The following is a 23,307-nucleotide window of genomic DNA, read 5'->3' as shown; positions in this document are numbered from 1 at the left end:
TCACGGTAACAATGAATTTTTTGGCAGAATAAAGCGACTAGGTTTCAAAATTCTAGAGGTAAGATATATTCAAGTTCATTCCTAATGGCCTGCAAAGAACTGTTGATACTCATGTTCTATTAGCTATAACAGGAATGCACACCTAATTCCCTTCAAATTACATTAAAACTTTACTGCATCCTATCTTCAGACAGCAGACTTTTATGATCTTGCTTAATGGAATTAAATCTTTCAGCATTCTCATAAATTATAAAGTGAGGAACATTGCCTATGCTGGTTTAGCCAGAACTAGAACTACGAAGCATTTTAATTATAAATATAAATAGTACTGAAGATAGAAACGCCTTAATCTTAGAATAGGAAACATAAGAGCAGACTGCACCTTTACCTATAAGCCTAAAGAAACAACAATCTCATTTTAAGGTGAATTTGCAGATTAATACAGAACTCACAGAGGGGAATGAGAAGAGAAGCCAGTAGCTATCTTGCCAGTTCCTTCTAGTTCTTAGCAGGAGACTCTGGTTGCCACTTCTGAGAACTCACTCTCTGTTTCATACCCCTCTGCATGTACCAGAGAAACTGTCTCTCCTCAGGCCAGAATTTTCTTCCATTTCAGGGGTCTAAAGTCATATTTCTGGTTTCTCCTGTTTTTACTTTTGGCTTGGTAAAATCACCAATATCCTTCCCCTCTGCTTGACCAATGTCTACTCATCACTTCCTCCCTCCCCCTTGCCTCCTCCCTTACATAAGGTTGTCTGGGAAAATCACCACAAAGAAATCCAGCTGGATGATTCATCTTTCAGCCACACCACTCTTTTCAGAGGCACAGATCTTTTGAAAGCTGATGGGGACCTCTTTCTCAACAGCAATTCAGGAGTTAATCCTCAACCAAACAACCTTGTTAAGTAGTTCAGAAGTACAGGGTTGTTTCAAAAAATTGTAGGGAAGATGCGGAACACCATATTTATGTATCACTCTGTTGAAAACTCCAGGGATCCCTCTGCTTTCGAAGCAGATGGAGATCCCACTCTATCAAAGGTTTTGTCTGTTGGCTCTTTTAAATGAGGCTGGTGCTGCTGACTCTTGGAGAGTAAAAAGGAGAAAGGTAAGGACTATGCTGATTCACATCCTTATGGTATTTCTGCTGTTCTGGGTCTTTTTTTAGGGGCTCAGACTTTGTTTCGTTTTACCTGGTTAATCCCAACTGTAATCAAATTTGTATTCTCTGAAGTTTAATGTACCATTCTCAGATAACTAATTCTTTGAAAGTCACTTTCAGGATCTTGAACGATAAAATGCCTAACTCTCATGATGGCACCAAATCCCAGAAAAATCTAAATGACTTGAAAAAGAGTTATACATCATTACAGATTCTATGAAGGACCAAGAAAAAAAGGTTTTTAGTTATACTCAGTAGGGTGTTTAAGTAGTATCTTAAAATTAATCACAGAAGATTGTTTAAAGCCTTCAAATTTTTAAAAGTCAAATAAGAACTAAACGTTGCACAAGTAATAAAGGATTCACGATTTCAGTTCTAACTCTCAATATTTTCAGGAAAGAAGTTCTCAGACCAACCATTATATAAAAACATGACTAATATTTCTGGTCACTAAAGATCGAAACTATTTTATATAAAAAATATTTCTAAAGCATTTCTGGTTTTGACCCTGGATCATTCTGTACAATAATAAAACCAACTTGCATTTATTTGTACAGCATTTTTAAAAGGCTTTCTTTTTTTTTAACTTTACATCTACATATATACTTGTGAGTAGGTACAAATGAGAAGATGAAAGCAGAGAGGTTATGTGACTTTGCTTAAGGTCACACAACAAACTCATAAAATGGCAAATTAAAAATTCTGTTTGATTATTCACAGCTCTTTCTCTCCCATTACCTCTTAAAAAGAGGAATATGCCTCTTAGTCTCTTCCCTTTCTGCACCCTCAAAGGATTGCCTAATAGGTTTTTTGGCAACCTATTGCCAAATAGGTTTTAGGTTTTAACAATGGAAAATCAGCAATAAAGGAAGATAAAAGGAGAACTATAACTGGTTTTTAGGGATGAAAGCTGATGGAGATTTTTATAGAGTGGGGGAGTTGAGAGGAAATAAGTGTGAGGATAGCTGATATGTAAGAAAAAGTGTGTAGGAGAGGAAGAAACAAAGGAAAATTTTAAGATACATTTCTGGAGACTGTGCATCCCCCTCATATGATTCAGGAGAAACAAGTAAAGAGATGATTATCGTAAAGTTCCTCTTGGTTGAATGGACTGTGTTCCGTCTGCATTTAACGTTGCTCCAAAACTATGCCATGTGGATATTTATCTTCAAAAGCTTTTTAGTAATATATCTTTGATGCTCGTAATATTTTTTCCATTTTATCATAACTCTAAGAATTTCAATATAAATGCAGAAAATCCCTACTATTCTTTGCTGCCACAATATAATGACATCTTTTATATTAGAGGTGACTGATTAATTAGAAGTCCTAGGGGAGGAGATGAGAGCCAGACTGGGAAGAGGGAAAGATTAAACTCATACTAGATGTTTTAGTACATCTGAAAAGTCCAACAACAGCTGTCTGACACAGATAGTAAATAGATTTATGAAACACTATTATTGGTTACTGCCACAAATCAATTCATTAATTAATGCATTCATTTATTTATGCATTCTACTAATTTTTAAAATAACAACTCAGACAAATAAGATATGATACTTGCCTTTAGGAGTTCTAAGTTAAAAGAGAAGAAGGTGAAGAAAGAGACACATATAATTATCAGTAAAATATAATCTATTTTATAGTGAAAAAATATATACACAATGTGCTATAGAAGTTCAAAGCATAGAGAACGGAGTGAGTAAATTAAAGGAGGCTTCACCAATGAAGTATGAGCTGATTCTTCAAAACTAAGTGGACAATCAAATGATGGAGAGAGCATACTAGATAGAACAAAGATTGTGCACAACTAGGTGCCATGGTGTGCTCTTAAAAAATTGTATATGACTGGAGAGTGTATATGTGTTGCGGAGAAGGGTGGTAAAAGCAAGGACAGCGTTAACTTGCAAGATATAAGATTGGAAGGATGAATTGAGACCAGATTGAGAAGAGTTGCAACATTTTGTAAATATATACATATGTACGTTTGCCTGAGAAAGGATGCACAGCTTTCATAAATTCCCAAAGACCTTGTGACCACCCAAAACGTGTAGGCATCACTATTAAAGAAAAAGAAGAGCATATACATTCTTTTTTTAACGTATGTATTTGAAAACTCCTTGTATCAATGAATATACCATAAATATCTTTACAGATCATTCCATATTCTTCCACAATATAATTTTAATCCTGCCTGGAATATGCATATATATGCACATACATGTATATGTCATAGTTTATTTAATCGCTTAATGTCAAACAACATTACTATTCCCATTTTTCTATAAATATAAACATCGACTGTGATAAACATCTTTATAGCTAAAATCTTTGCAAAGATTCATAATAATTTATTTAGGATAAACTCCTGGAAAAGTAATTGTCTAGTCAAATGTTATATGTCTTGTTAAGGTCTTTGGTAAACACTGTCAAACTTCTCTCCAAAAGGAGATTTGAACGATTTGAACTATTGCTTGAATTTGAACTCTTGCTTAGCAGTGTGTATGGTGTCTCTGTACACGCTGGTCCCTAGTCAAAAAAAGCAAATTACATTTTTTTCGCATTTTGATGTCCACTTGTATGGTCATCAATTGTGTCCTTTGCCCCCTTGTTTTCGGTTGGAGTGCTTGTCTTTTACTCATGGAATTCTAGGAGCTTACTTACCCTCTCGATACTAATAACATGAATTCTTTGTCACTCATAGATGTGAATATTTTCTCTAGTTTATTTCCCTTTCAATTTGTTTGACTTACAGAAGTTGAGATTTATTCAGAGAGATTATCAGTCTTACCCTTTATGAATTGCAAATGTGATGTAATGCTTAGAAAGTCCAGGCCCCTGCCATGGTCATTTAAATATCAATGGATATTTTCTTCTAGAATTTAAAAGTGACGTTTAATTCCTGTGGAATTAGTGTGGCATGATTTTCCAGGTGTCCACACAGTTTATTGAAACATCCAAATTTGTCTCACCAGCTTAAAGTGCCACCTCATCTTTTAGATTTCTCTCTTGTGATTTTTTTCCTTGCTAGCCACATTAGCATTCTCTCTAATCTTGGAACATGCCAAGCTCATTCCCACCTAGGTATTTTAATGTTTGCTATTACCTGGACAGTGAGCATGGCTCACTCTTTTTCTCAAGTCAGATCTCCACTCAAACATTACCCACTCATAAAGCCTTTCCCTGTATACTCCTTCTAAAATAAAATGCCACTCCAACCCATCACACTCTGTCTCCTTAGTCTGCTTTATTTTTCTTCATAGCGCTTAATTCTACCTGAAATGGCATATTTATTTATATGCTTGCTTATTGTTTTGTTTCTCATCATATGTTTCATGTGGGCAGACATTGTGTCTTCTTATTCAACCTCTATATCCCCGCTACCTAAAGAGGGACAGGTGAACAGAAAGAATCAATAAATATTTGCTAAATAAAGAAATTAATATCAAATGTTCATATCTGTTTGTAGCCTTATGAAATGTTTAATATGTTTCTCTGATTTATCCATCTATTTCAACACCAATTCCAAAATATGTAGCTTTATAATATATTTTAAAATCTGATGCCACAGCTAGAAGGACCTGCAACTAAGATATACAACTATGTACCGGGGGGATTTGGGAGATAAAGCAGAAAAAAAAACTATAAGGACATCCTTCTTTAGTAAATCTCTTTTTAAACTTGACCACATCTAATCTACTGAATATATTCTTCCAAATGAACTTCATTTTTTTTATTTCCAAAAAACTTGCTATTTTAATTGGAATTCCATTAAATTATAAATTAATATGGGGAAATTTGACAACTAATCTTTCTAGCCTGGAATAATTTTATATCTCTCTATTTAGTTGATTCTTCCTTTATGTCCTCAGTAAAGTGTCATTGTGTCCGTCGTGTAAGTTCTGTACATTTCTCCTTGTGTTTATGTCTAAGGATTATATAGTCTTGTCATTACTGCAAAGGGAATCTTTTATTCTCATTATTTCCCACCTGGTTATAAAGTTAGTGTGAAAATTTCAATAAAGGGGCCAGGCCCATGGCCAAATGGTTAAAGTTCCATGTGCTCTGTTTTGGTGGCCTGGAGTTCGCGGGTTCTGATCCCGGGTGTGGACCTGCTCCACTCATCAGCCATGCTGTGGAGGCATCCCACATACAAAATAGAAGAATATGGGCATGGATGTTAGCTCAGGGCTAATCTTCCTCAAGCAAAAGAAGAGGAGGATTAGCAATGGAGATTAGTTTAGGGTGAATCTTCCTCACACACACACAAAATTTCAATATTTATCTATTATATCATATTTATTTAATTCAAATTTTATAATCTTATGAATATTTAAAAAGTTAATCTATCAGTGACTAGAACTTATGAAAAATATACCATACTAATGTAGTTTTGTCAGTTTATCCTTTCATTTCTAATGAATTTTGCTGTTTATCTTTAGATGTATTGTTAATTGGTTGTGAAAGGTTAGTGACTGGTATAAAAAGACTTTACCTTTTATAATTGGAAACTCAATATTATTGTATTTTTGGTTTGTAACACTTCTTTTTTGTTTCCTATATGGTTTAAAATACAAGTGCGTAAAACCACAATTATAAATCCATGTTAATGGGAAAATGATGTCACAGCATGTAATTTACAACAATAACAACATAACGGGAAAGCAGAGATGTTTTGATGTAGAGTTAGTGTATGACATTGAAGCTACACTCATATCAATTCAATACAGACTGTTATAAATTTAGAATGTTAACTGTAATCCAATTGGAACCACTAAGAAAATAACTAAAATATATATAAAAAAGGAAATGAAGCGGGAATCAAAATAGCACACTAAAGAAAACCAAACACGTTATTGGAGAAACTGAGAACCAAAAACTATACAAGATGTATAGAAAACAGGGAAATGACAGAAGCAGGTTCTTCATTATCAGTAATCACTTTAAACTTAAATGGGATAAACTCATTGAGTAAGGACACAGATTGGCTACAAAAAAAACCACGATCCTTTCATTTATTTTAGTTTTCAACTCTAGAATTTCTTTTTGGTTCGTGTTTAAAATTTCTCTCTTTATTGCTATTACTTATTTGTTCATACATTGTTCTCCTGGTTTCCCTTAACTCTATGTCCATGGTTTCTTTTAATTTTTGAGCATATTTAAGATGGCTATTGTAAGATCTTTGCCTATTAAGTCCAATGTTTGAACTTCCTTGGGACAGTTTCTATTATTTTCTTTTTTCTCACGTGAATGTGCCATGCTTTATTGTTTCTTTGCATACCACATAATTTTCTTTGTGGAAATTGGGCACTTTGAATATTATTGTGTGGTAGTTCTGGATATCAGATTCTCCTTCTTCCCTGTGGTTTGTTACTGTTGCTCTTTTTGTTTTAGTTGTTTGTTTAGTGAGTTTAGTTGTTTGTTTAGTTGTTTGTTTAGTGAGTTTCCAGAATTAATTCTATAAAGCATGTATTGTTATTTGAGTGTGGCCTCTAAAGTCTCTACTTCATTAACTTAATAGTCAGTCAATGATTAGACACAGATTTCCTTAAATAACTGTAACCAGTAAGTCTCCAGGCCCTTGCTTAGGAGCTCTTTGTGTGTATTGATTCCTGCTTACAACAGATGGCAGTTGACAACTCTGCCTTAGCTTTCGCTTCCTGCTTGTGCAGAGCCTCAAGAATAGCAGAGGTGAGAGCTTAATGCCTACAGAGGTCTTTCGTGAACATGCACAACCCTGGACATGCACAGTCCTACACATGTGTCTGACCTTCCAGATTTCCAGGAATAAGTGAGAGATTTTTAAAGCCTGCTATATTCATCTTTTCCTTTTTCTTTTTTGGTCAGCTAGTTTTTTGGCACAACTATTATCACAGTCTGAGGCAGCTCTGATTTTAAACAACTGCTACTTCTTGTTTTAGACAAATACCCTCAGGATAAAGGCTGTTGGCAATGCGCTGTCTATGTATCCAATCAAATAAAGATAAGCCTTCCACGTGGGGTTTTCTAGGGAATGATCAGGTCAAATAATGACAATTTGCTAAAAATGGGGCTTTGAAAAAGCTTAAACTCCATTCTGACCACTCCAGGGACTAGTAGGTTTCTGATTTTCACCATGATTGTCAGCCATTTATTTCCAATGCTACCATGGAGCTGGGGAAAAAAGGATGGGAGTAGGGCCGGTTAAAATACTGCAAAGCTCACTGTTCTTACTGGGATTCGGCCACTTTCCTTGCTTAAGCACTCTTGTGATTGTTGAAAGCCTTTGATTAATTTTCAGAGCTCTGGAAAAATTTATTTGGACAATTTTTGCCAGTGTTCTTTTTAATTTTATGGAGGAGTGGATACTGAGGAATCCTTATCTACTTTTTCCACTGGTATCACTCCTATTAATTTCCTTTAAAAACAGCTGTGGCTGTATCTTAAAAATTTTGATATGTTGAAATTTCTCATTCAGATCAAAATATTTTTAATTTACAATCAGTTTTTTTTACCCTTTTATTGTTTATAATTGCATTTCTTAATTCTAAATGTATGAGTATTTCCTAGTTATCTATTTGAATTTTAATATATCCAGCTCAACAGTACTATGATCAGAGAAAATACTTTTCATGACTTTAAAATCCTATTGTTTCTGTTAAGAATTCAGCTGTCATCTATTGTTCCTCTGGAGGCAATCTGTCTTCATTTTCCTCTGGATGCATGGAAGATTTGCTGTTTCTCTATCATCTTCATCATTTTACAGCACCTAGGTGTAGTTTCATTAGTATTTATCTTGCTTTGTGTTCACAGGGCTTTTTGAAAATAAAAAATTGCTTGAATCTCAAACTTATACTGAGAAAAAGATTACAGACACGAAAGAGTATATACTACATGATTTTATTCATAAGAAACTTGAAGAAATACATATCCACTCTATGGTGATATACTAACGATCAGTGGCTACCTGGGACCATGGATGGGGATGGACTGCAAAGGGGAACAGGGGTATTTTGGGGGCAATAGAAATGTTCTTTATCTTAAATGTGGTGAAGGTCACATATAATGTTGTTGTTTTAAGCCACTAAGTTCCCACTGGGGGGATTTGGGGAGAAAAAAGCATGAAAAAAAAAAAAGAAAAAAGAAGATTGGCAACACTTGTTAGCTCAGGTGCCAATCTTTAAAAAAAAAAAGTCACTAAGTTTTGGGGTGGTTTATTGCTTAGTAACAGATAATTTATTTGGAAATTTGTATGTAAAAGCATGGTGATGATTTTTGGGTTTTTTGGGGGTTTTTTAAGATTTTATTTTTCCTTTTTCTCCCCAAAGCCCCCTGGTACATACTTGTATATTTTAGTTGTGGGTCCTTCTAGTTGTGGCATGTGGCATGCCACCTCAACCTGCCCCAATGAGCCGTGCCATGTCCACACCCAGGATCCAAATCTGCGAGACCCTGGGCCACAGCAGCAGAGCATGCAAACTTAACCACTAGGCCATGGGGCTGGCCCCTGCTTGGTGATGTTTTAATAAAACATTAAAAGATGTGAGATTGTCTATGGGATCAGGTGGAGGCTAGAAAAACAGTGAGGAATCTGTTAGCAAGTGCTTGAGGAATATTAAACAGCTAGTGAAGACTGGTAAGGCAGTGAAAAGCTGTTATTTGAATCTAAGAAAAAGAGAATTTATGTTGTGAGTAACAGAACAATTAGCAAAATTTCACCTGAGTAAACTTGGAAAATAGGAAATGTACATAAATGAACTTATATATCTGGCTAAGGATAAATCTTGGCAGAATGTTGACCACAACAATTGGCTTCTCCTAGCTATGTATGACAAAGTACAGGCAATGAAGGATGAATTCATTGAATAGTTCCAACTGGTTTTTGGTGGAAACTTTAGGGTTTTCTGTATATAGTATCATGTCATCTGCAAATAGAGACAATTTTACTTCTTCTTTTCTGATTTGGATGCCTTTTATTTCTTTTTCTTGCTTAATTTCTCTGGCTAGGACTTCCAATACTATGTTGAATAAAAGTGGCAAGAGTAAACATCCTTGTCTCATTTCTAATCTTGGAGAAAAAGCTTTCAGCTTTTAACCATTGAGTATGATATTAGCTGTGGGCCTGTCATATCTGGCCTTTCTTCTGTTGAGATATGTTCCCTCGATACCCACTTTGTTGAGAGTTTTTATCATGAATGGATGTTGAATTTTGTCAAATTCTTTTTCTGCAACTATTGAGATGATCATGTGATTTTTATTCTTCATTTTGTTAATGTGGTATATCATATTGATGGATTTGCTGATATTGAACCATCCTTGCATCCCTGGAATAAATCCCACTTGATCATGATGTGTGATCCTTTTAATGCATTGTTGAATTTGGCTTGCTAATATTATGTACTTTTTTGTTTTTTGGGTTTTTTTCTTGTTTCTGAACTTTATTTTAATTGAGGTAACATTGGTTTATAACATTATATAAATTTCAGGTGTACATCATATTTCGATTTCTGTGTAGACTACATCATGTTCACCACCCAAAGACTAATTACCATCTATCACCATATACATCTGCCCAGTCACCCCTTTTGCCCTCCTCCCTCTTCCCTTCTCTTCTGGTAACCATGAATCTAACCTCTGTATCTATATGTTTGTTTGTTGTTGTTGTTTTTAATCACCTATTTATGAGTGAGATCATGCTGTATTTGACTTTCTCCATCTGACTTATTTCACTTAGCATAATACCCCCAAAGTCCATCCATGTTGTCACAAGCGGCAAGATTTCATCTTTTTTTATAGCTGAGTAGTATTCCATTATGTATACATATCACATCTTCTTTATCCATTTGTCACTTGATGGGCACTTAGGTTGTTCCCACATCTTGGCTATTGTGAATAATGCTGCAACGAACACATTTTTGTTTTCATGATTTTTGGATAAATACTCAGCAGTGGAATAGCTGAATCATGTGGTGGTTCTATTCTCAATTTTTAAAGGAATTTCCATACTGGTTTCCATAGTGGCTGCATCAGTTTGCATTCCCACCAGCAGTACATGAGAGCTCCTTTTTCTCCACATCCTCTCCAACACTTGTTATTTCTTGTCTTGTTAATTATAGCCTTTCTGACAGGAGTGAGGTGAAATCTCATTATAGTTTTGATTTGCATTTCCCTAATAATCAGTGATGTTGAACATCTTTTTATGTGTCTGTTGGCCATCCATATATCGTCTTTGGAAAAGTGTCTGTTCAGATCTTTTGCCCATTTTTTAATTGGGTTGTTAGTTTTTTGTTGTTATTGAGGTGTACAAGTTCTTTATACATTTGGGATACTAACCCCTTATCAGATATATGGTTTGCAAATATCTTCTCTCAATTGATAGGTTTTCTTTTCTTTTGGTTGATGGTTTCCTTGCTGTGCAGAAGCTCTTTAGTCTGATGTAGTCCCATTTGTTTATTTTTTCTTTTGTTTCCCTTGCCTATTCAGACATGGTATTTGAAAATACACTACTAAGACCAATGTCAAAGAGCATACTGCCTATGTTTTCTTCTAGAAGTTTCATGGTTTCAGGTCTTAAATTCAAGTATTTAATCCATTTTGAGTTAATTTTTGTGTATAGTGTAATACAATAGTCTACATTAATTCTTTTGTGTATAGCTGTCCAGTTTTCCCAGCACCACTTATTGAAGAAACTTTCCTTTCTCCATTATGTGTTCTTGGCTCCTTTGTCAAAAATTAGCTATCCATAGATGTGTGGGTTTATTTCTGGGCTCTCGATTCTCTTCCATTGATCTGTGTGTCTGTTTTTGTGCCAGTCCCATGCTGTTTTGATTAGTATAGCTTTGTAGTATATTTTGAAATCATGGAGTGTGATGCCTCCAGCTTTGTTCTTTTTCCTCAGGATTTCTTTGGCTATTTGGAGTCTTGTTGTTCCATATAAATATTAGAATTCTTTGTTCTATTTCTGTGAAAAATGTCATTGAAACTTTGATAGGGATTGCATTGAATGTGTAGATTGCTTTAGGAAGTATGGACATTTTAACTATGTTAATTCTTCCAACCCAAGAGCGTGGAACATCTTTCCATTTCTTTGTGTCTTCTTCAATTTCTTTCAATAATGTTTCATTTTTTTCAGTGTACAGGTCTTTCACTTCTTTGGTTAAATTTATTCCTAGGTGTTTTATTATTTTTGTTTCAATTGTAAATGGAATTATATTCTTAATTTCTCTTCCTGCCACTTAGTTCTTAGTGTATAGAAAAGCAATTGATTTCGGTATGTTGGTTTCCTATCTTGCAATTTTACTCTATTCATTTATTATTTCTAATAGTTTTTTTGGTGGATTCTTTAGGATTTTATACATATAAAATCATTTCATCTGCAATAGTGACAGTTTTACTTCTTCCTTTCCAATTTGGATCCCTTTTATGTCTTTTTCTTACCTCATTGCTCTGGCTAGGGTTTCCAATAGTATTTTAAATAAGAGTGGTGAAAGTGGGTATCCTTGTCTTGTTCCAAGAGATAGCTTTCAGTTTTTCTCCATTGAGTATGATATTAGCTGTGGGTTTGTCATATATGGCCTTTAGTATGTTGAGCCACTTTCCTTCTATACTCATTTTATTGAGAGTTTTTATCATACGTGGATGTTGGATCTTGTCAAATGCTTTCTCTGCTTCTGCTGAGATGAAGATGTGATTTTTATTCCTCACTTTGTTAATGTGGTGTATCACATTGATTGATTTGCGGATATTGAAACATCCCTGCATCCCTGGAATAAATCCCACCTGTTCATGGTGTATGATCCTTTAAATGTATCATTGAATTTGGCTTGCTAGTATTTTGTTGAGAATTTTTGCATTTGTGTTCATCAGGGAAATTGGTCTGTAATTTTTCTTTTCTTGTAGTATCTTTATCTGGCTTTGGTATAAGAGTAATGCTAGCTTTGTAAAATGACTTCAAAAGCATTCCCTCCTCTGATAATTTTTAGAAGAATTTGAGAAGGATTGGTATTGATTCTTCTTTAAATATTTGGTAGAATTCACCAGTGAAGCCATCTGGTTCTGTTCTTTTGGTTTTGGGGAGGTTTTTGAATTACTGATTCAATCTCTTTCTAGTAATTGGTCTAGTCTGATTTTCAATTTCTTTAGGATTTAGTTTTGGTGGGTTGTAAATTTCTAGGAATTTATCCATTTCTTCTAACTGATCCAATCTGTTGGCGTATAATAGCTCATAGTAGTCTCTGATGATCCTTTGTGTGGTATCACTTGTAATGTCTCTTCTTTTATTTATAATTCTATTTATTTGAATTCTCTCCCTTTTTTTCTTGGTAAAAGTACATAAAGATTGATCTATTTTGTTCACCTTTGTACCTCCCTTTTTTGAATGGAAGTATCTATTGTAGTTAACCTATCCTTGTGTCGCCTTTGGATACCTCTGAGGAAGGCAGATAATGTGTTTTTTATTTGACAAGTCTCAGGATCAAGATCTGCACCTCTGGAGATATACTAGGTGACCTACATCTAATGAGTCTAATCTATATCTAGATCAGACTTAGATAATGAGACTAGGACTTTGAACCTGAGCCAAATGTCGTAATAGGATTTGAATTCAGGGAGAAAGGATTAACTATTTTACACAAGGGAGGAATGTAAATAATTGGGCCTAGAGGAAAACTGGAGTAAATTGAAAAACATGGCCACAACACATTATAGCTTCTGCTCTCAAGAGGTGGCATATATTCCCCCACTGCTTGAATTTGATCTTTCCATGTGAGTTATTTTAACCAATAAAATATGACAAAAGTGATGCTGTATGCTTTCCAGAGCCTAAGTCTAAAGAGAATACCCTGAAAATTCTGCCTTCAATCACTTAAAATGGTGCCCTGAAATTGACATGCTGTTGAAAAAGACCAGGGTTAGTCTATGTGAAGAGAAAGATCCAGCCATCCTAGATGTGCCAAATGACTCAAGTCCCCTGATAACTTGCCAGCTGATTGCAGACACATGAGTGAGCCTAGACAAGGTCAGCAGAACAACTCGGCCACTCCACAGAATCATAAAAATAATAAATAAAGCTTTGTTGTTTTAAGCCACTAAGTTTTGGGGTAGCGTTATACAGTGTACTGGTTTTCTGCTGATATTTAAAAATTACCCTACAATTTAGCAACTTGAAACAGCAAAAATTTCTTGTTTACACAGTTTCTGAGAGGCTGGAGTCTTGGGGCAGCTTAGCTGAGTGTTTCTGGCTCAAGGTCTCTCATGGGGTTGGAATCAAGCTGTTAGCCAGGGCTGCAGTCAATTCAGAAATTGGCTAGGGTTGGAAAATCTTCTTCTAAACTGACTCACATGGTTTTGGCAGGCTCTTGCTCCTTTATGGCTGCTAGCCAGAGGCTTTAGTTCCTCACTATGCAGGCCTCTGCATGGCAGCTTGTTTTTCTCAGAGTGAGTGACCCAAAAGGGAGAGAGCACGTGTATGAGAAAGCACACAAGATGGAAACCACAGTCTTTTTTTAAACCTAATCTCAGAAGTGACATATCATCAGTTCTGCTGCATGCTATTGGCCACACAAACTAATTTGGGTGCAATGTTAGAGGGTAATATGTAGGCGTCTTGATACCAGAAGGTGGGGATCATTTGGGGGTCATCTTGGAAGCTGACTACCAAACACAGCAATAGAAAACTGAAACAGATACCACAGAATTATTATTAGTTTTGTTAGCTATGAGAATTACATTATGTTCTCTTATAAAAAGTTCATACTTTTAGAAACGCATACTGAAGCTAGGGATATGTAATGACACAGGTCATCAGATTTATTTAAAATACTTCAGCAACTACAATAATAAGGAAAATGATAGATCATGCAAGTGTGGCAATATCTTAAAAATTGCTGAACATGGGTGATGGGCATAGGGAGTACATTATCTTCTTCGCGTAGGCTTGAAATTTTTCCTATAGGATTTTAAAATCAACATTTACACTGAGCCAGAAATGTAATCCTTTGCAACTTCTTAAACTTGGGGAAAATTTTAGACATCAACTTTAAACTGTGTGAGGGAGTACCTACTTTTTACAGATTTCCTTTAAAGGTTATGCAAAGAAAACATAAATAAAGACCACTGATAAAAGAGGATATTGAGGGTGACTTTTCTTTTTGCCTTTGAATTAGTATCTGTAGCCCAAAGCTGAGAACAAAGAATGGTTAAATTCTCCACATTTTAAAGAGGGCCTCCAAGGCCTAATCAATAATTGGGGCTGGATATCTCCCATAGTTATTATAAAGAAGCTGTTGAACTGACTCTGCTAGCCTCAAAGATCTCTTCAGGGCACTCCCAAAGTCTATAAAAGCAAACGACAAAAGAGAAGGAAGGTAAGTCAGCATTTAGTAAGCACCCTGATGGCAAGTTACAGCAGCTTTTCTCTCTCCCTCCCCTACAGGAGTAGAAGATAAGTACTTCACTTTTTGGCGTGATGCTTGTCAAGGCCTGCCTGTGGTGCTGTGCTAGGTGTGGAGTGGAAAGTAGTGAGAGAGCTTTTAGGAGAGCTAGACATGTACCTCCTGGAGTTTGTGTGGTTTATGTAGACATAGCTACTGCTGCCTGCCTCTCTTCTAGAAATGTCTGAAGGCATGGAGTTTGCTGGTGGAAACAGTGGAAGTAGAGCAACGAGGCAATGTAGTGTGCTGTTCTTGGTAAGAAGGGGAGAACCCTCACACAAAAGACTACCCAGTACCCCATAGCACAGGAGTGTGCAGAAAGGGACCTCAGCAGTTCCCTGGAATCCGCATGGAGGAGTCTGTGGTACAGGAAGGACAGATGCAGCGGGGTTACCCAGGCAGCCAAAAATTGAGGAAACATTTCACCCAGAGAAGGAGTGGAGTGTGACTCTAACATACTATCAGCCAAATAGGAGGCTCACTGAGATTACACTGTACAATGCCCCCCCCCAAAAAAAAAACTAACAAGACATCTGTGGTGGGTATTATCTTTATTCATCAATATCCAAATCCTTTCTACCTTTGGACACATGGAACTATGACCCGTTGAAACTACGTGACGTGGCCATGTAGTGTGACCTGCATAGACCAATGAAATGTGGGCAGACATAACATGTATCGGGGGCCAGCCCCATGGCCAAGTGGTTAAAATTCCTCATACTCTGCTTCAGCAGCCCAGGGGTCAGGGGTTCGGATCCCAGGTGTGGACCTACTCCGCTCATCAGTCATGCTGTGGAGGCATCCCACATTCCCACATGCAAACTAGAGGAAGATTGGCACAGATGTTATCTCAGGTCAAATCTTCCTCAAAAAAATAAAAAAAGAAGTAGCATGTATCACTTCTATGTTACTTCTATATGGAGGTATTTAATTGCCAGTTCTTGGTGCTCAATCTACTTTGTCCCACTGCCGTGGTTGTAGAAGTATTTATTGATGGAGATGCCATACTGATTGAAGCATCCTTGAATGTTAAGACAACATATGGAAACATACAAACTGAAGAGTCACCTAGACCCCAGAAAACTTTGTAAGGTTCATTAAAAAGTTCTCCTTGTAAGCCTCTGAGATTTTGGAGTTGTTTATTATTGTAACAGAGCCTAGCAAATCCTGACTGTGACTCCGTCAATGAGGAAATATTAGCAAAAGTCACCAGCAACTGACAGGAGACTAGATATGTAAGATGATCCCTTCTATCTCTCTTATTCTCCCTTCTGTCTCCCAATCCCACAGGAGTTTGGCTGAAAGATGGTAGAGAAAGAGGTCATATTTCCTGTCAGTGGTGGAGAGAATCTCCAGATACAACGCTGAGGAAAGATTTGAACCTAATATGAGACTGAATATTGGAGTTTTTAAATTAGATGATTTTTGTGTGTGTGTGAGGAGGATTGTCCCTGAGCTAACATCTGCACCAATCCTCCTCTATTTTGTATATGGGACACTGCCACAGCATGGCTTGATGAGCAGTATGTAGGTCCACACCCAGGATCCGAACTCACGAACCCCAGGCCACCAAAGCAGAGCACGTGAACTTAACCGCTATGCCACCGGCTGGCCTCCAGATGACTTTTTTAATAACTGAAAGTGACCAGTGACCAGCAAGCTATGGCATCTGGTCAAGATAGATTTAAGATATTTGTTACCTAATATAAAAGGGCTATCAGAAGTAGCAGAGTTGAGAGCAATGATGAGAGAGAACAAAAGTTCTGTAATGATAACCCACCAAGATCAGACTGATCAGTTACATCTCCCACAAAATTCAAGAATACACTATACAAAGAGAATATGGTTGATAATGGTTAGCTTTCTGCTGCTACCATCTGGAGAGTAGGTGCTATTTTTTTTTCCACCATTTCTCTTCCAAAGATGATATCCTTAGGGTTCATAGGTTCCCTTTGCTACTTTCTCAAGCATTGCAACAATACAGCCCCAGTGAAGAGCTTTTCTGTTGAAACTCCATAGTGCCCAGCGCAGCGTTTTTTACATCGTGCCTACTTAAATAAATGTTTGTTTATGGCATATTTTATTAGAGGACAAGGAAATCTCAGAATGCAAGCTATCTATGGAATAGACAAATTACAGGCACAACATCTCACTTGTTACTGACGCTCTATTGACCATGTAAATCCTTACTCGGTGTTTTCTGCTTTTAATACTTGGTTCTTCTTCCAGATTTCCCTTTTAGCCTCATCTGTGGGTTTACACTATTCTCTCTTGATCATGTAGTTTTATTTCTATTTGCCAACCTAAGCTATTTATCTCATCTCCTAGGGTATTTGAAGAAATATTGTCCTTCCTGAGTATTTGCCTCTAGCTACCACCACCATCACCATTTCAGAAAAACTCCTCAACTCAGTGGCATGCACGGCCTCAGTATGGAGTATCCCTGAACTTACCTCTTTCCCTTGAGACATATCTCAGCAACCTGAACTGTTCCTTTTCTATACGTATACATAGCTCTTGTCCCTCTCTGTCAGTCCTTCCAATTAGCAATTCTGCTGCCTCGTCAAATGCACACACACATACATGCTGTGGTCCTATCCAAGCTGAGATTACTCTCAAAATAACATATTTGAAACTAATATGAGACTGTGGTTTTAGGGCAAGTTTTCACGGATCACAGCAAATAATAAAAATCTCTCATTATAGCTAATAAAAAAAACATAGAAATTTTCAATGTGCTTAGTCATTTCACAGTCCAGTAGTTCTATTTATTCATAGAGATTACAATATATTCTTGAATCTAGTGTACTCCTTGAAAAGACTCCAACTATAATGTAAAATAAATCTAAACTAAGTATTCATTTCCAAAACACTGCCACTTTCTTTTAACTTGAAATCTCCCTATAATTATACTTTATAAAACAATTCTAAATAATTCATAAATAGTAAATGTGGTCCCAATAAGTTTTAGTCAACTTACTTTCAGAGTTACTCATATAGCTTTAATAAGAAGCCATTGAGTTTGAAAAATGGCAAATATAAGCAACATTATATCTTATTTTTTCATTTGTTTTCCTTCCTTTTTGAAATTCTCTTTTCTCTGTTTTGGTGACCCAGGCATCTCTTCTCTACCTTTGTGGTCACTTCAGTTTCAGTGGGTTTTTTTTCTCCATTTCTCTCTTAAATGTTGATTTCCTTCAGTGCTTCATATTAGGACCTCTTCTCATGTTATAAGATCTCATGGGTGAGCCATCCACTCTTGTGACTGCAGTTACTATCCATATACAATGAATCCAATGCTGGAGATAGAGGTGTACACAAAATCAAGTCTTTCATTAAGTTTACATTCTAGTTAGTGACGGTACAAACAAATATATCAATTGGTGATAAGTACTATAAGAAGATAAAGCAAGTTAAGGAATCAAAGTGCTATTTTATATGGGGTTGTCTCCGAAGGCTTCTGTAGGAATGTAGCATTGGGCTGGGACTTGAATAAAAAGAGAAAGTGAGTCATGTAGCTACCTAAGGGATATGTCTTCCTGGCAGAGAGAACAGACAGCACAAGGCTTTGAGGCAGGCACATGCCTTGCAGGTTTGAGTAACATGAAGACTAGAATGGTGGGAGTAGAGTGAGTGAAGGGAGAGTATTCAGTCAGGCAATGGAGTGGGGCATTCATCTAAATAGAACCTTGTAGGCTGTCACGAGGACTTGGCCTTTACTTTGAGTGAAAGGGGGAGCCATCATATAATTTTCATCAGGGGCATGATTTCATATGGCTTATGTTTTTTTAAACTTTTTTAAAATAAAAATTGTATACAACATGATGATTTGATATACATATACATAGTGAAATGGTTACTACAATCAAGCTAATAAACATATCATCTCCTCACATAGTTATCATTTTTTGTGTATGGTGAGAACATGTGAAATCTACTCTCTCAGCAAACTTCCAGTATTCAATAGAGTATTGTTAACTACGGGGGTCATGCCGTACATTAGATCTCTAGACTCACTCATCCTACATAACTGCAACTTTGTACCCTTTGACCAACATCTCCCTATTTCCCTTACCTCCCCATCCCTGGACCGCCATTTTGTTCTCTGCTTCTACGTATACAACTTTTTAAATTTTCACATATAAGTGAGATCATGCAGGTTTTCCCTTTCTTTCTGTATCTGGCTTATTTTATGACGCATATCCTCCATGTTTATCAATATGGCTTATGTTTTAAGAGTTATAGTGATTAGTTCATAATATACCATGATGGGTGTTCAAAGATAGAAACAGAAGGACCACTTAGGAAGCTGTTGCTATCTCCAGGTAAGAAATGATGATGATTTGGACTAGGTTGGTAGCAATGAGATAGGAAAAAAGTATGAGATTCAGAATAGATTTCAATCTTTGAGCTGACAGGATTTTTGTTTGTTTGAATGAGAATAGTTGGTCAAAGATGACTCTTCATTTTTTCGACCTGACAAACTAGTTAAGTCTATGTCCTTATCCAGACCTCTAGATCCACATAAAGATATATCCACCTACCCACTGGATAACTTCAACTAGTTGTCCCAGGCAATCTCAGATTAAAATAAAAACTCATCATCTCATAACTTACTCCTTTCCCTAATGAATTGCATCTCCATCCACCAAATGTCCATACGCTTTCCTCACCCTCTCCCAAATCTAATTATTCACCAAATCTTGCTGACACTATCTTCTAAATATCTTCTATCTATCCATTTTGCTCCATTCTCATTCTCCTTGCTGCGTTATTTCAAGTCCTCAACTGTTGCCTGCAATATTCCCATAACTGATATTACCACCTCTAATCTCAACATTTTCTAATAGAGTCACAGTACCTAGTATAGTGCCTAATAAATAGTAAGCAATAAATTTTGTTGAAGTAAATTAACATATGAATTCCTGGATGATGGTTAATTTTACATATCAACTTGGCTAGGCCACGTTACCCAGATATTTGGTCAAACACTAGTCTAGATGTTTCTGTGAAGGTATTTTTTCAATGAGATTAACATTGAAATAAGTAGACTTTGAGTAAAGCAGATAATCTCCATAGCCAGAGTGAGAGTGAATGAGAGGACCCCATCCAATCAGTTGAAGGCCTTGAGAGCAAAAAGACTGACATCCCCTGAGAAAGAGGGGATTCTGCCACAGATTGCCTTCAGACTTGAGCTACAACATCAACCCTTCCTTGAGTCTACAGTTTGCCAGCCTACCCTGCAGATATGGACTTGCCAACCTCCACAACTGTATGAGCCAATTCTTTAAAAATATGTATTTATAATATCTCCTATTGGTTCTGTCCCTGGAAAACCCAGACTAATACAACCTGTGCATGAGGGCATACAATTTCAATGACAGATCTAACAATATTTCATCATACAGACTGATGTTATTTAAAAGTTGTTATGATAATCGCTTACATTGGAAATAGTCAGCTGACATTCAATTTGGAAAACAGAAACTAAAGGAATCACAAAATTTGCTATTACTTCATAGCACTGATTAGTGAGACACTTCCTCTGATTAGCAAGTCCCTAGCATAGTTTCCTGAGCCTACTTCCCACAGGTGAGTCAATTAAGCCCAACCCACTTTCTAACTCTGAAGCATAAGGAATATATGATCTTAGATGCATACCTTGGCAACTAAGCACCAAACCAGCTCGAGTGCTACCAATATTATAAAGGTGTACTTTACTTCCAGTAAACTCAGTTTTTGCCTTACGACATGACATGAAGCTCTCCCTTTGTGGTCCAATTCTTGAATTTGAGTCATGGTCTTGATTTTCAAGAGTGCTTGCATCATAAATTTCTATTCCTTTTGTTTTTGCCCCCCGATACTAGAGTTCTAACCGAGAATCATTATTGCCTTTTGCCACTCTCTTCTGAGACTATGGGTTCTTACCTGGCAATATATCTACCTGATATCTATCTCTGGACCTCCTTGATGCCAGTTCTCCCCAAGTTTGCACTTTGTCACCTCTGATGTCCTACTCTAGTGGATTTATGTACTCTCAGTGTTCCGGATATCCTTCTGTGCCTTTTGCCCATCTTACTGCTTGTCAATGCGCCTCAGTTCTGGCATGAAGCATTATTGCTGCAATTCCAGGAGCTACCACCAGGTGGATGACAGCACCAACACTATTAGGTAAAATTGGCTCAAGAGCTTAAGCTATTTTGTCATATGTGAGAAGGGGGAAATTAATACATATGACCCAGATTATAGAGTTTTAAAATATATTTTATATATTAACACAAAAGTGTTTATATATTAAGTTTTATATATTAACATAAAAGTGTTAATATATAAATTTTATTGGATTATCTCACAATCACTGAGGAAAATCAGCTGAATATAAGTGTTTCATAGGATTGGAAGCCCAGAAAATCAACCTCCAAAAAATAAATAAGTGAAGACAATAAGGTAAAACATATGATTTTACAAACATGCTATAGTAGACGAGTTCACCTGTATGTTAAATAATACCCCAGAAAGCACTGCTTCAAGAAAACAGGATAATGAAACTACAACTCTAATATTGTTTTGAGTAGTTCTGACACACAAGCCTGTATTAAAAACATTGAAGGGGCCGTCCCCGTGGCTGAGTGGTTAAGTTCCCGCGCTCCGCTTCGGCGGCTCAGGGTTTCACTGGTTCAGATCCTGGGCGTGGACATGGCACTGCTCATGAGCCCACGTGGAGGTGGCGTCCCACAGGCCACAACTAGAAGGACCCACAACTAAAATATACAACTATGTACTGGGGGGATTTGGGGAGAAAAAGCAGAGAAAAACAAAAAGAAGATTGGCAACAGTTGTTAGCTCAGGTGCCAATCTTTAAAAAAGAAATTGAAGATTATGTAGAATAAGAAAAATGAAAGACACTTAAGGAGAAGTTAAAAGTTGAAAAGTTTTAAATGGTGCATTGAAAATTCATGTTCCTGCACCATGTTTTCATTCTCTTAATGTTGAAATGCCCTTTCACAGAGTAACTTCAAGCCTCATTTTTCCCAAAGAAACAACATAGTACTAGTGATTTAGAAGACTAGTGTCTAAACATTTTTGGTCATGCACCCAGATCAGTTAAAAAAAATAGTATACTGGGGACAGCTTGGTGGTGTAGCGGTTAAGTTCATGCACTCCACTTCAGTGGCCCAGGGTTCATGGGTTCACATCCTGGGCGTGGACCTACACACTGCTCAGCAAGCCATGCTGTGGTGGCATCCCACATACAAACCGGAGGAGGATTGGCATAGATGTTAGTTCAGCAACAATCACCCTCAAGCAAAAGGAGGAAAATTGGCAACTGATGTTAGTTCAGGGCCAATCTTCCTCACCAAAAAAAAAAAACAACTATGCAGTATATGTATTCATATTTATAAGTGATAAACAAGCAAATAAATAAGAACCTCCAAGAGAGGCTTTTAAATAGTAATGATTAAGTTTTGAGAAATGTTTCATTTCAAATATTACATAGAGATAATGATTTTAAACATTGCTGAAGTATTTGTAGGGATTTATGTCAATGTTCAAAGTGCTTAGTTTTTAATGTTTTGTTAATCAATATGGCTTCATACTATCAATAGCTAATAGCTCCAGACAGGATATACTTCAGAGTAGGATTCATTGTTAATGATAGTGGATGTACATCTGCATTTCACATAGATTCCAGATAAATTTTAAAAAATATCTTGCCCATCTTCCAATCAGATCTGTTTGTAGCATCATTTTACTCTGTTTATGACTGATTGAAAAAACCGATAATAGGACTGTCAGCCCCATCTTTTCTTGTTCGTTTGTGCTTACATTTTAGTATCATCTATAACCAAAGTTTACCTAAATAGACAACTTGTCCATTTAAAACTGCATCATGGAATCCATAAATGCAAGAAAATGAGCACACAGAAATTCTAACATGTGGAAAAGCAATGGGGCACTACTGTTTTCTCCTCCACATAGCGAAATGCCCAGGCTTCCCTGAGATAAGCCATGTACCACATGTAATACTTGACCATCTGACATACAGATCTAGTGAGGGCGTCCGTGTCAACCCATAATACTAAGTACTGGCAAACTTTAGTTTTTAGTTTTCACTTAAGTATACAATTTGTTATTAACGTCCAGCACCCAAGTGAATCTTCTTTCATGCTTCCTGGTGTGCATGTATCCACTTTGAAAACCATGAATTTAAAATCTGGCAGATCTGGGTTTCAATCTCTGTTCCACCCCTTACCAGCTGTGTGACCTCAGGAACACACAACCTCACTAAATCTCATTTTTCTCATCTATAATATGAAGATATTAAAATGTATATCTCATGGGTGATGAGAATTAAACGAGATATCACGTGTAAAACAATTGCCACCAAACCCATCACGTAATTAATACGTAATATATTTTGTCCATTATTATCACAATTATTTTTCTAGACTCAGAGTCTCTGGAAATGTGTCATTGAGAAGGGAAGGGTAATACCTACTATACAACAGATAGAACTGTCCTCAGAGGACAGCCGTTTGGGATGAAGTGATGAGACTTTTCCCCAAACTGACCATGCTTAAGGAATCAGTGAGCTCACAGTGAATAAATCCATTGGTCCTTAGAGAGAATATTTTCATTGCTGTTTACTTTCTGGGATTCATACACTTCTCTGGCCTGTCTATTGCCTGGTTGGTGTTTCAGAGAGGTAAACTTATATTTACCAGCTTAATCTTATTC

General features: G+C 36.6%; 1 protein-coding gene across 1 annotated transcript in view; it reads left to right on the top strand.

Moving 5' to 3' along the window:
• The first annotated feature begins 777 nt into the window (after positions 1-777).
• The window catches only part of CT83 (cancer/testis antigen 83), a 70,421-nt gene continuing 47,891 nt past the window's right edge, over positions 778-23,307 (top strand). Inside the window, exon 1 of the mRNA XM_014729230.3 lies at positions 778-1,105. Coding sequence (XP_014584716.1) covers positions 1,016-1,105 — 90 coding nt within the window. The 5' untranslated portion in view covers positions 778-1,015. The remainder of the gene's footprint in view (positions 1,106-23,307) is intronic.

The sequence above is a fragment of the Equus caballus genome, chromosome X (assembly GCF_041296265.1).
Source record: "Equus caballus isolate H_3958 breed thoroughbred chromosome X, TB-T2T, whole genome shotgun sequence".
Classification (NCBI taxonomy): domain Eukaryota; kingdom Metazoa; phylum Chordata; class Mammalia; order Perissodactyla; family Equidae; genus Equus; species Equus caballus.
This window is presented reverse-complemented; position numbering and strand designations above follow the sequence as displayed.